The 14,417-nt window shown below is 45.7% G+C and overlaps 1 protein-coding gene across 2 annotated transcripts in view; it reads right to left on the reverse strand.

Annotated features, from left to right (window-relative positions):
• Positions 1-14,417, reverse strand: part of GLG1 (golgi glycoprotein 1) — a 619,378-nt gene that overhangs the window by 502,328 nt on the left and 102,633 nt on the right. For both annotated transcript variants that reach the window (XM_069217558.1, XM_069217559.1), the window contains exon 5: positions 1,104-1,307. In XM_069217558.1, coding sequence (XP_069073659.1) covers positions 1,104-1,307 — 204 coding nt within the window. The remainder of the gene's footprint in view (positions 1-1,103; positions 1,308-14,417) is intronic.

Genomic DNA, 14,417 nt, shown 5'->3' on the forward strand with positions numbered 1-14,417 from the left:
TTAACATGTCTATGGGTCACCACATAGCTTTCCTATCAGATATTTCATAGCTGTTTATTATTATTATTTTTTTAATCTATCGCAATATGTAGCTATAGTAGATGTAGATAGTCCTTACCACATAAGACGTTACCAAAGGTGAGTAACTTGTGCTTTATGTATTGCAGCACACCTGAAAGTCTGAATTAATAGCTATCTATACATTCACATTTAGAACTTGGTAAAATGTTATATCTTTTTTCCTTATACATATAAACCCTGTCAATGTAGTTATGTATCTATATATCACTTTACTTCTATTGTAGAAAGAAAAAAACACTTTAAAGAGCTTTTAATTCCCTTCAATGTAGTAATGTCTCATAGTATACCACTCTCGATATATCCTCTACCTACAATGACTCATCCCAAACCTATTTCTACTCCTATGAAAGGAGAGAAGAGTTAAGACCCTTTCTTAACTCTTCCCCCCCTACCCCTCCTTGACTCACCCCAAATCCTCTCTATATTCTCCAAAATAGCACTTCCTAGACTCTTTCCTCCTCCCTCTCTCTCCTTGGACTCATCCCAAACTTCATCTTACTAAAATGATCTTCCGAATGGCACTATCTAAACCTCTTTCCTCTATAACTCATTAATTATGTTCAATTAAACTAGCACTCGTGTTCACAGCTCAAATTAAAACTACACTAATCCACCTCAAATCCTTTGCGATCCAGAGTAGCCCACTACTCACTGAATAACATTTTGTTAGAGGTAAACATGCTATATAAATACAATTTTAATGGTGAGCTCCAGGGATTAGAAACTTTATAAAATGTACATTCCACAGTACAAAAAATAAACGTTACTGAGAATTTGGAAAATGTTTATAAAGCTTGTGTTCTGTAACTAGGTATCCTGTTCATTGTGCAAAACAGGATTCTGGTGACAGGGACACAGGTGTGCAATCTAGTGCAGACAGTCAAACAAGCCTGATGGTGAGAACCTTTATGAAACGCAAACAGGAAACTTTTTCAAGGCACTATTTTTATGTGCTCATGAAGGCAACAGACCATCTTTTAACATTAGTTATGCAGGAAGTTGAGAGAAACTTAATGACTTACATTCTCACAGAAGCGCTCTCGATCATCACGGCAGGCAAAGTAAAGGTGCCTGTCCAAGTGAAAGTCATCAGAGGAGAGCTCAGCAACACGCAGGATGGCTCGCTTACAATCATCAGAGACTTGAGTGCTGTTACCAGGCTCTTCTGCCTCTTTCACAAGGCCTTTCTCTAGGCAGGATACCACCTCGCCCTGTGAATGTGCATCCTGAAAGAAGAACCCAGAATCAAGGTGGCAACTAAAAGAACAATGTAAAAATCCTCTACCTCAGATCCAATGTACACATTCGTATGTGCACACTGCTTAGCAACAGAAATAGTCTTTCAGGTGGCTACTTACTGTGGAATCCTAACATTTAAGGTTGAATACATTTTAATAACATTTCAATGCCATATTTAATTATCTACTGTATGTCATGTGTAGGTCCAACAAGCTCTGCCATGAACATGCGATCCCCAAATAAGGCCTCCTCTAGCAGTCTTTTCTCCCCACCATCTCTGCCAGCCCCCTCAGTAGGTTGAGGTGCAACAGCGTCCAAGTTCTAGTGTTCTTAAGTTCCACTATCAGTCCCTTCCAGGCCCTCCATAGTTCCACATTGCTGGTGAACTGTGGTGTAATAGTCCTCCAGTTTGCAGCGATGTAGAGGTTTTAGTGGTTGGAGGCACCTTGGGAAGGACATCTTGATTGCTCACCTTCAGAATTTTCCCAGGAGCCAGACTGGATCCAGAAAATTTTTACAGCGGTGCTCCTGAGTGCATTTAGGTTGTGCCATGTGGCTCCACAGTGGTTTATTTTGGTCTGTAAGTGAAGTAGGGGAGTCATATAAAAGAGCCACCCCTGTGCGTCAGTTTCTTCCTTAACTCTTTTAGTACACTCAGAGGTGGACCACAAAACATTTGAGTTAACAGCGATCAGATCTCTAATTTAGGACCTTCTTAGACGGGGGGATGGGGGGGGGGGGGGGGACACTCCACAGTATAGAGAGGTGGGAGGGTGGTGAGGTATCAGTATGCACCAGTAAAACAAGCGCACACGACTCAATCTGATACCATCGTGGCAATAAGAATTCCTTGCTGACGTCAGTTACCATTTTTACATGCCTTCGAGGCGAACAGGTGAATACCGACTTAACAAACCACAATATTTGTTTATATAAAAACACCAAAAACATATATACATTTATAAATACAAGAAGTCTTGCAATGACCAGACAGGCAACTGGGAGGCGGGTGGGACTGTGAGGCATTCACAGGTAGCTACTATATCTACCAGACAAAAGAGTTACCGAAGGTAAGTAACCCGTTCTTCTGATGGATACAACTACCTGTAGATTCCTTACCTTATGAATAGAATTCCAAAGCAGTCTCGCACTCTGAGGTGGGTGCCCGACTGTTCAAACCAAGAAATCCTGCAAAACAGACCGTGCAAAATAGCCGTCCCTACTAACTTCCGAGTCCAAGCAATAATGCTTCGCAAAAGTGTGGAGGGAAACCCAAGTTGCGGCCTTACAAATTTCAACAAATGGGACACCTCTAGCCAAAGCCGAAGGGGCAGACTTAACCGTGGGGGAATGGGCCCAAATATCTTCAGGAGGAACCTTCTTTGCTAGTGAGTAACAAATGTTTATGTAAAGAATGACCCACCTGGAAAGAGTTCTCTTGTGGACGGCTCTGCCCTTCATCTTACCAACATATCCAACGAAAAGTAGATTATTAACTCTAAAGTCTCTTGTCCTTTCAATGTAGAAACTCAGAGCCCTTCTTGGATCCAAGCAATTAAGTTTTTACCCCTCCTTTGAAGGATGTGGAGGAGGGTAAAAGGATGAGTGTTATAGACTGACCCATATGAAAGGGAGTCACTACTTTTCGTCGCGCTTCTGCATTTCAAAGAAGGACTGTTGCTTTGGAATCCTGGGGGCGGGGCCAAGTCCCCTTTAAATCTACACAGCGCGCCCGCTTCGCGGGACGCGCCCGGGCCAAGGCGGGCCCGTCCTTTGCCTGTCAGTGCCCGGAAGAGGCTGGGCTGGGCCACACCCCTTGGTTTTTATCTTTTTGCTGTGTTTTTCAGGGGTGCGGAGAGAGCCTTCCCTCTTTCCCTTTTTTAAGCATGGGGAAGTGTAAGGCACGCACCAGTCCTGATCCTGCAGTAGTTAAATCTAAAACCTCAAAACTTAGAGTAACGCAAGTCCACTCAAACTGCGTCTCTAGAGAAATCAACAACTTAATTGAGGAAGTGGAATCTATTTTTAAGGAAAAGGAGGGTAACGCCTGTAAGAGCCTGAAACCTGGGACTCTACTTCCGTTTTTAACAACAGGCCCTAACATTTCTACCGATGCCCAGCCTTCGAAAACTTCTGCTCAAGTTCCTGCCTCATCTAGGCAGTTGGGTTTGCTCAAATCTTCATCTCCACCTGGTTTAGTTGACAATTCGGATGCTACTTTTCTTGATCCCATCCTTCGTGGCATTCCTTGTGTTAATCGGTTTTCCATTTTGGACTGCTCTGATTTGGTGGGTGTAGGAAGTTGGCTCTGTATGTGCTATTTCAAAGTAAGGAATAGCATGCACAGAGTCCAAGGGTTCCCCTTAGAGGTAAAATAGTGGTAAAAATAGATAATACTAATGCTCTATTTTGTGGTAGTGTGGTCGAGCAGTAGGCTTATCCAAGGAGTAGTGTTAAGCATTTGTTGTACATACACATAGACAATAAATGAGGTACACACACTCAGAGACAAATCCAGCCAATAGGTTTTTATATAGAAAAATATCTTTTCTTAGTTTATTTTAAGAACCACAGGTTCAAATTCTACATGTAATATCTCATTCGAAAGGTATTGCAGGTAAGTACTTTAGGAACTTCAAATCATCAAAATTGCATGTATACTTTTCAAGTTATTGACAAATAGCTGTTTTAAAAGTGGACACTTAGTGCAATTTTCACAGTTCCTAGGGGAGGTAAGTATTTGTTAGTTTTACCAGGTAAGTAAGACACTTACAGGGTTCAGTTCTTGGTCCAAGGTAGCCCACCGTTGGGGGTTCAGAGCAACCCCAAAGTCACCACACCAGCAGCTCAGGGCCGGTCAGGTGCAGAGTTCAAAGTGGTGCCCAAAACACATAGGCTAGAATGGAGAGAAGGGGGTGCCCCGGTTCCGGTCTGCTTGCAGGTAAGTACCCGCGTCTTCGGAGGGCAGACCAGGGGGGTTTTGTAGGGCACCGGGGGGGACACAAGTCCACACAGAAATTTCACCCTCAGCGGCGCGGGGGCGGCCGGGTGCAGTGTAGAAACAAGCGTCGGGTTCGCAATGTTAGTCTATGAGAGATCTCGGGATCTCTTCAGCGCTGCAGGCAGGCAAGGGGGGGGTTCCTCGGGGAAACCTCCACTTGGGCAAGGGAGAGGGACTCCTGGGGGTCGCTTCTCCAGTGAAAGTCCGGTCCTTCAGGTCCTGGGGGCTGCGGGTGCAGGGTCCCTCCCAGGCGTCGGGACTTTAGATTCAAAGAGTCGCGGTCAGGGGAAGCCTCGGGATTCCCTCTGCAGGCGGCGCTGTGGGGGCTCAGGGGGGACAGGTTTTGGTACTCACAGTATCAGAGTAGTCCTGGGGTCCCTCCTGAGGTGTCGGATCTCCACCAGCCGAGTCGGGGTCGCCGGGTGCAGTGTTGCAAGTCTCACGCTTCTTGCGGGGAGCTTGCAGGGTTCTTTAAAGCTGCTGGAAACAAAGTTGCAGCTTTTCTTGGAGCAGGTCCGCTGTCCTCGGGAGTTTCTTGTCTTTTCGAAGCAGGGGCAGTCCTCAGAGGATGTCGAGGTCGCTGGTCCCTTCGGAAGGCGTCGCTGGAGCAGGATCTTTGGAAGGCAGGAGACAGGCCGGTGAGTTTCTGGAGCCAAGGCAGTTGTCGTCTTCTGGTCTTCCGCTGCAGGGGTTTTCAGCTGGGCAGTCCTTCTTCTTGTTGCAGGAATCTAATTTTCTAGGGTTCAGGGTAGCCCTTAAATACTAAATTTAAGGGCGTGTTTAGGTCTGGGGGGTTAGTAGCCAATGGCTACTAGCCCTGAGGGTGGGTACACCCTCTTTGTGCCTCCTCCCAAGGGGAGGGGGTCACAATCCTAACCCTATTGGGGGAATCCTCCATCTGCAAGATGGAGGATTTCTAAAAGTTAGAGTCACCTCAGCTCAGGACACCTTAGGGGCTGTCCTGACTGGCCAATGACTCCTCCTTGTTATTCTCATTATTTTCTCCGGCCTTGCCGCCAAAAGTGGGGCCTGGCCGGAGGGGGCGGGCAACTCCACTAGCTGGAGTGTCCTGCTGGGTTGGCACAAAGGAGGTGAGCCTTTGAGGCTCACCGCCAGGTGTGACAATTCCTGCCTGGGAGAGGTGTTAGCATCTCCACCCAGTGCAGGCTTTGTTACTGGCCTCAGAGTGACAAAGGCACTCTCCCCATGGGGCCAGCAACATGTCTCGGTTTGTGGCAGGCTGCTAAAACTAGTCAGCCTACACAGATAGTCGGTTAAGTTTCAGGGGGCACCTCTAAGGTGCCCTCTGTGGTGTATTTTACAATAAAATGTACACTGGCATCAGTGTGCATTTATTGTGCTGAGAAGTTTGATACCAAACTTCCCAGTTTTCAGTGTAGCCATTATGGTGCTGTGGAGTTCGTGTTTGACAGACTCCCAGACCATATACTCTTATGGCTACCCTGCACTTACAATGTCTAAGGTTTTGTTTAGACACTGTAGGGGTACCATGCTCATGCACTGGTACCCTCACCTATGGTATAGTGCACCCTGCCTTAGGGCTGTAAGGCCTGCTAGAGGGGTGTCTTACCTATACTGCATAGGCAGTGAGAGGCTGGCATGGCACCCTGAGGGGAGTGCCATGTCGACTTACTCGTTTTGTCCTCACTAGCACACACAAGCTGGTAAGCAGTGTGTCTGTGCTGAGTGAGAGGTCTCCAGGGTGGCATAAGACATGCTGCAGCCCTTAGAGACCTTCCTTGGCATCAGGGCCCTTGGTACTAGAAGTACCAGTTACAAGGGACTTATCTGGATGCCAGGGTCTGCCAATTGTGGATACAAAAGTACAGGTTAGGGAAAGAACACTGGTGCTGGGGCCTGGTTAGCAGGCCTCAGCACACTTTCAATTGTAAACATAGCATCAGCAAAGGCAAAAAGTCAGGGGGCAACCATGCCAAGGAGGCATTTCCTTACAGTGGGTGTTAAACAACCTTTGATTCTTCCACCTCTCATCACTTTCTGTGATCCTTCAGGAGAAGATGTTTTAACAATAGTCTCTAGTTTAAAACGAGAAGTTGGGGAGTTGAAGGGGCTACTGTTTGAGGTCTTCAAACTCCTCAAAAAACTGATTCATCTCCTCAGTGTACTTTGATTCCAGCGCCAGCACAATATTCCTGTCCTCTGGATCCGGCTGCATTGTCAGTTATTTCTTCATCGCTTGGGGATCTCAACAAGGGCCCCTCCAACAAGCCATCTCATGGGAAACATTTGGCCACATTGTCAGTACATTTGACATCTTCTCTCCCTAATTCCGATCAAATTGTGGCCCATTCCACTCATGTGTCTAATTTAAACTGTATCTACTTGTGCAATGTCCCTCCTCTCACAGCTCATACCAGGGAAGATACTTCCTCTCTTATTAACAAGGTGTCATATTGGATTCGCCACACCAGGGGCTGTGCCTCTATTATCCATTCTGATATTGTTTCTGCTTCCAGTGTGCGTAGTTGTCCCGGTGGACGGGACACCATCAAAATTAACCTTGTTAATCCTGAGCTAGTCATGGGGCTCTTGCAGATGGAAGCCCGCAACATGTTAAGAACTGACTTGGATATATATTTCAGAGAATGTCTGCCTGTTATTGGCCATAAGATTTTGCCCGCTCATCCTCTTAGGACCAAGAAAAATCCTTGTAATGTTCCAGTTTCTGCTGCTATTTCTGGTTTGTTGTCTTTCCCTGGTGATGGGGCTGCTTTGGTCCACAACCCTAAAGGTGCGGATACCCGAGACCCCGTTTTTTTAGGGGACACATCCGACGTAGATTGACTACGCCCTCCTAATTCCTGTAAATTCAGCGTTCCACACGTGCTACCTCAAAGACCTTTAATCAGCTTGGGCGGTCCCATTTCAAGTGCTTCATCCTGCATTCCTACAGCAATTTCTAATCTAGCTCCGGATGTTGATTCTGGCATGCTTACTTGTAGCATCCCATCTGCTCCAGGGAACTTACTGTCCTGGAACATGTCAGGCATCAAAAGTAAACTGTTTGACTGAGTGGGGGGCTTATGTCGAATTCTATTCCATCTGCATGTTTCAGGAAATCTGGGCAACGGATTGTGTGTATAGACAAGGTTATTGTTCATTTACTAAAAAGGCAATCCAATCTCCCAGGGGAAGGGCGGTCAGGGGCCTATGTACTTGGGTCAAGCTGTCTGAGATGGGCAGGGTAAAGGAAACTGCTGTTGACTCCTGTGACATTTTAGCCATAGCAATACAGCCAAGATCTGGTACTCCTGTGTTATGCATTAATATCTATAACAGACCAGGCCATTCTAAACAGTCTGACACTATCCATGTGCTGCATAATTTTCTATCTGAATTTCATTCTAAATATCGTGTCATCATCGCAAGCGATCTTAATGTCCAAATTGAACTTGGCTCAGCCTTTGTTGAGACCACCCAGGCTGAAGATCAAGTGTGGAATGTTCCCCCGCTTCCAACTCAATCTATGCCACTTATTCCTTCTCCTAGGGCGTCACAGATAATAGATCTTGCACTTACATACGGCCTTCGTTTCGGAAATGGCCGATTTCCAAACGACAATCCTGCTAGGCCCACCTTTTTCAGAGGATACTACAGCAGTTTTTTGGATTACGTTATCTTAGATTTACGAGTTTGGCATTTCATAATTAATGTAGAGGTGGATCTTCCCCGTACTAGTGACCATGCCCCTTTACAAATTGCATATAATACAGCTCTAGTTTCAGTGTATGATCTGCCTACTGTTTTGGTTGATTCCAATGATTTGTTGGAATTGTCCACTAATAGGCGTGTGGTAAAGTGGCCCTCGTTTCTGACATCTAATCTGCTTAACAACAAGCTTTGCGCTATGGTGTCCTGTCACCAGCTTTTTGAGGACTCCATTGTATTATCTTCCTCAGAAATTATGTCTTCCCATGCAGCTTTTTTTGCGGAACTCAAGGAGCTTTTCACCAAACCTTCTAAAACTCATGAAATCTTCTGCACCTAAATGCAAATGGTTCGACAAAAAGTGCCGGGTGGCCAAGTATCTTCTATTTAAAGCCTTAAAGTTAAAGAACCGGGATGCCATTATACATGCGAGAAGAAACTATGTGTCTACTCGCAAGTTAACGAAACTCAAATATGAGGAAAATTTATGGGAGTGTCTGGCAGAGGCGGCTAGTGCTCGCGATGACAAACTCTTTTTTACTTTGGTTTCGCGTAGTGATCCTGCCCTGTCATCTACTCCTGAATGTCACATCGATTCAGAAACTTGGTTCTCCTATTTTGGGGAATTGTATGGCTCTCGGTCGGATTCTGATGATACTTTCACAGATTTTGCACTGTGCCAGCCTGAAATGCCGCCCTTTACCTTAAAAGAAACAGAGATGGCAATTTGCGCTCAAAGATCTGGTAGGGCCCCTGGCCAAGATGGCATTCCTTCGGATCTGTACAAATCAGATCTATCTGTATGGACCTGGTACATCAATAGGGTATCGAACACTGCCATGGCAACTCGATCCTATCCGGTCTGGTGGAAGATGGCAATTATTGTCCCCGTTCACAAAAAAGGAGACAAGAGTTCCCCAGGGAATTATAGACCTATTAGTATATTAGATAACTTGCAGAAAATATTTTCGTTCCAGTTGTTATCTAGACTAAAACACTGGATAACGAAAAACCAGGTCTTAAGTCATCTCCAGGTGGGATTTAGGGACAAGGTCAGTACCATCGGATCAGATCTTCCGATTTACAACCATCAAGTGGAAGATCGTAGAAGCAGATAAAGGCCACTTATTTGTGGCCTTTGTCTATTTGAAATCTGCGTTTGACCTTGTCCCGCGTGCCAAGCTCTGGGAGGTCCTCAGTACTACTGGTGTTCCTGGTTCTATGATTAATATTATCAAGGATCTTTATTCTGACAACTGTGCCAAAGTTCGCTGGGGTGTTACTGGCGACCTGACTCCAGCTTTTCCAACAGCAACTGGTGTGAGGCAAGGGTGCGTTTTGGCGCCCACCCTGTTTCTTTTGTTTATTAATGCTTGTTTGCCATACCTTTCAGATTGTCAAAGTGATGCCCCTAGCTTGGGCGGGCAGAAGCTCCCTTGTCTTCCGTTTGAGGACGATACTCTGTTACTTTCGCATACTGCTATGGGCCTTTCTAGACTGCTCTCCAGATTTTTGGAGTTCTGTATCGACCATGGGCTGTCAATCAATTCAGCAAAAACAAAATATATGGTCTTTGGGGACATCAGGCACAAAATGAAGAGGCCTGTATATTTAGAAGGTGTTCCCCTGGAAAGAGTGGGCATCTTTGATTATTTAGGCATTAAAGTGGAAGATTCACATCTCCGGCATGCTCAACGCCAAAAATCTCTATTGTGCCTGAAGCAGAGGGCGGGTGGCATTGCTAGATTTTGCCTCTAGATCCCCCAAATTTGCAATGTCCCCTGACCTCGAAATATACAAATCTCAAGCTAAGGGGGGGCGCCCTATATGGCGCCAAACTTTGGGGCCACTGCCATCTGGCGAATTTGGCATGGGCAGAAAATCAGTTTCTAAAAATTCTGCTAAAGGTCCCCTCTAGCACTGCATCTCTGCCCATTCGACTGGACCTAAACCTTTTCTCAATTTTGCAGATTGCTGCTTTAAGGCCTCTGCTGTTTTGGATTCGGTTATGGACAACAGATGCCCCAATTCCTTTTCGTTGTGGGCTTCTTAATTTGGTGGGCCGCGATTCTATTATCAAAATTTAATGGTGTGTGTTTGTTGAACAATCTTTTACCCAGCTCGGCTTAGGGTCCTATTGGCAGGATCCTATTTCCATTCCTAAGAATGCTGTACAGCTGTTAAAGGATGCTTTTTGGCATAATGTCCAGGTTGGCCAATTTGCCAGTTCTGTCCCGCTGTCTATGTCTGACAATTTCTTATCTGTCAAATGCCACTATGAATTTGAGCCTTTTATGGACGCAGCGCTATCTCCATTTGCTCGTGCCCTTTTTATTAGGTTCAGAATTGGGTCTCTCCCTTTGTGCTCCTTAACGTACAAATGGTCCAGTTCCATTAACAGATCTAAATTCTGCCCGATGGGTTGTAAAAGTGAAGTCTGTTTCACATGTTTTTTTCCATTGTCATGCGTATTATAAACAAAGAGCTCTTTGGCTCAACCCGCTTTGCAAACAAATAGGGGTCAGATCTTGTTTCCATGCTGAGAGAATTTTAAAATGTGATTCATCCGTCCAGAAAGTTTGATCAGTGGCAAAATTTCTCGAATCAATCTGGCGGTTAAGATTAGCAATTTTAAGGAACAAGACTGGGTAGTTAATTCTTAGTTTTATTTATGTATATTTATTGAATTTGGATGCATGATTTGTTTCTACCTCGTAGGATATAGATATTGGTTCAATATATTATTGATTATTTATTGATCTATGGAACCGGTCTCTTGCTTTTATGTTGTGAGAATTTTAAAATGTGATTCATCCGTCCAGATAGTTTTATCAGTGGTAACATTTCTTGAATTATTCTGGCGGTTGAGATTAGTAATTTTAAGGAGTAAGAGTGGGGAGCCAATTCTTAGATTTATTTATCGAATTGGATGCATGATTTTAGCCTCTATCCTGTAGGATATAGATACTGGTTCATTATATTATCAATTATTCACTGATTTATGGAATCAGCTTTTTGCTGAGTGGACTTTTTATATTAAGGTGTTCATCTTGTTGCTCTTTTTGTTTGATCTCTAAACTTTTATTTTTTCTTAATTTCTCTACTGTGCTTTTATCTTTAGTGTCCTCTTGCTCTTAAAGCCTTTTTTTTTTTTTTCTCTATTAACGTATTGTACTTTTATGGTATTTTTTTTTACTTACCGAAATAAAGTTAAATGATGATGATGAAAGCCGACCTAGTTCTCAACACCACCTTGTCAGCGTGAAAGGTTGTAAAAGGAGGTTTCACACTAAGCCTGAAGCTCACTCACATGTCTAGCTGATGTGATAGCCGTTAGGAAAACTGTTTTGTCAGACCCAAATTCATATCCCACTAAGGCATGACAAATGGAGTGGAGGGAAACTTGTTAGCCAAGCCTTTAAGGAACCTAATAACTACAGGAGACTGAAACAAGGAAGGCTGGTCAGGAAGGGAAAGAAAGGTAGACGGCGCTGACAAATAACCCTTCACAGTCAACTGAACAACCTTTCTGAGCAAAGGAAAGAGCAAAAAGCAAAATCAGACATATGGGCCTTTAAGGGATCAATTTGCCTCTCTCCACACCAAGTAACAAAACGTTGCCCATGTGTTGGAATAGACAAGTCTTGGTGGAGTGTTGCCTAGCCGATATGCTAACATCCACCACTTCTGGAGGGAAAGAAGAGAGACTCAGATTGCCACGTTCAATCTCCAGGCATTTAGGTGCAGGCTCCGGAGGTGGGGGTGTAGAACCTGCCCATGCGACTGCAAGAGGTCCACCCTGTAAGGGAGACTGAGCAGCAGGCACAGTGAGCTTGAGAAGGTCTGTGTACCACACCCTTGGCCAATCTGGGCTATTAAAAATGACTTGAGCCTGATCTTGGCAAATCTTCCTTAGAACTTGAGGAACCAAAGGTATTGGGGGGGGGGGGGGGAGGGGGAGAAGACGTGTAAAGCAACTTGTTGCACGAAGACATCTGACACACGTTCCCCAACACCCTCTGCACCAGATACTGGAGGCTGCAGAACGACTGGCGGTGTGCGTTCTTCTGAATGGCAAACAGATCTATCTGTGGAAACCCCCAAATCCAGAAGATGTGAAGAACCAGGTCTGGATGGAGACGCCACTCATGATCGGCCGAGAAATGCAGAGAGACCGTCCGCAAATATGTAGAGAACTTTGGCCAGATGGTTTGCTAGTATGCAAATCCGATGGTCCTGTGCCCAGGTAGCTAATGTAGCCACCAGAAAAGTTGTTACCGAAGGTAAGTAACTCGCTCTTCTGATGGATACAACTACCTGTGGATTCCTCACCTAATGAATAGAGTCCCAAAGCAGTACCGCACTCGGTGGTGGGTGCCTGAATGGTCAAACCAAGAAATCCTGCAGCACCGTGCAAAATGGCCATCCCTTCTGACCTCAGAGTCCAAGCAGTAATGCTTCGCAAAAGTGTGAAGGGATGACCAAGTTGCGGCCTTGCAGATGTCAACCACAGGAACACCTCTAGCCAAGGCCGAAGAGGCCGACTTAGCTCTGGTGGAATGAGCTCTTACTCTTTAGTAAGGAAAGAACCTCCTGATGGTATAACACATTTTAATGCAAAGAACAACCCACCTGGAGAGTGTTCTCTTGTGGACTGCCTTTCCTCTCCTCTTTCCCACGTACCTGATGAAGAGCTGATCCTCAAGCCTGAAATCCTTCGTTCTATCCATTTAAAAGCTTAGCGCCCTCCTTGGATCTAAGCGGTGAAGTCTCTCTTCTTCCTTTGAAGGATGAGGCGGAGGATAAAACATGGAAAGAGTAATCGTTTGGGCCATATGAAAGGGTGAAACAACCTTCGGTAGGAAAGCAGCCTTGGTCCTCAACACCACCTTATCCCCATAAAAAGATGTATAAGGGGGCTTCACAGATAGAGCTTGCAACTCACTTACTCTCCTTGCAGAAGTAATTGCAACCAGAAAAACCGTCTTTAGGACCAATAATCTTATGGGGCAAGAGTACATAGGCTCAAAAGGGGACCCCATAAGGAAAGTTAGAACCAAGTTTAAATCCCATTGAGGCATAACGAAAGGAGTAGGAGGGAATTTATTAACAAGACCTTTCAAGAATCTAAGTACTATAGGGGATTTGAACAAAGAAGGCTGGTCTGGAAGACAAAAAAAGGCTGAAAGGGCAGACAAGTATCCCTTAACCGTAGCCACTGCACAACCCCTCTGTGCTAGAGACAATGCAAAAGATAAAACATCTGACAAGTGAGCACGTAAGGGATCAATCTGCCTCTCTCCACACCAAACCACAAATTTAGACCACCTATTAGCGTAGATAGATTTAGTGGAGTGTCGCGTGGCCGCTAAGATAACATCCACTACATCAGGCGGGAGAGAGAAAGAACTCAGGTTGCCCCGTTCAATCTCCAGGCATGAAGGTGCAGGCTCTGGAGGTGGGGGTGTAAAACCTGCCCCTGCGACTGCGAGAGGAGGTCTGCCCTGAGAGGGAGACGGAGCGGAGGACACAGTGAGAGTTGGAGAAGGTCCGTGTACCATACCCTCCTCGGCCAATCCGGAGCTATTAAGAGGACTTGGACTCTGTCTTGGCAAATTTTCCTCAATACTCGAGGAATCAAGGGTATTGGGGGGGGGGGACACGCGTAAAGCAACTGTTCGCACCAGGTCATCTGAAACGCGTCCCCCAATGCTCCTTGTCCCGGATACTGGAGGCTGCAGAATAACGGGCAGTGCGAGTTCTCCCGAGTGGCAAACAGATCTATCCGAGGAAACCCCCACATCTGGAAGATTAGACGGACTTGATCTGGATGGAGACGCCACTCGTGATAGGCTGAGAAATGGCGACTGAGACTGTCGGCGCGTACGTTCAAGACCCCGGCCAGATGATTTGCTACCAAGCAAATCTGATGGTCCTTTGCCCAGGACCATAGCCAAAGAGCTTCTCTGCAGAGAAGGTACGACCCTACCCCTCCCTGTTTGTTTATATACCACATCGCGGTAGTATTGTCCGTCAGGACCTGAACCGACGGACCGCAAAGGGATGGGAGGAAGGCCTTGAGAGCCACACGTACAGCCCATAACTCCAACAGATTTATATGAAACATCTGTTCTACTGGAGACCAAAGACCTTTGATCTCCAGGTCCCCCAGATGAGCTCCCCACCCTAGAGTGGAAACATCCGTTATTACCGTGGCCACAGGCGGAGCTTGCGAGAACGGCCTTCCTCGGGAAAGATTGCTGTCCGCAATCCACCATTTTGAGATCTCCTTTGTGTTGAGACCACTGCCTTCGGAGGCACCACTGAAGAGCCCTAATGTGCCAGCGAGCATGCATGACCAACAGTATGCAAGAAGCAAACAGACCGAGCAGACGTAGGACCTTGA

The sequence above is a fragment of the Pleurodeles waltl genome, chromosome 12 (genome assembly GCF_031143425.1).
Source record: "Pleurodeles waltl isolate 20211129_DDA chromosome 12, aPleWal1.hap1.20221129, whole genome shotgun sequence".
In the NCBI taxonomy this organism is placed as follows: Eukaryota; Metazoa; Chordata; class Amphibia; order Caudata; family Salamandridae; genus Pleurodeles; species Pleurodeles waltl.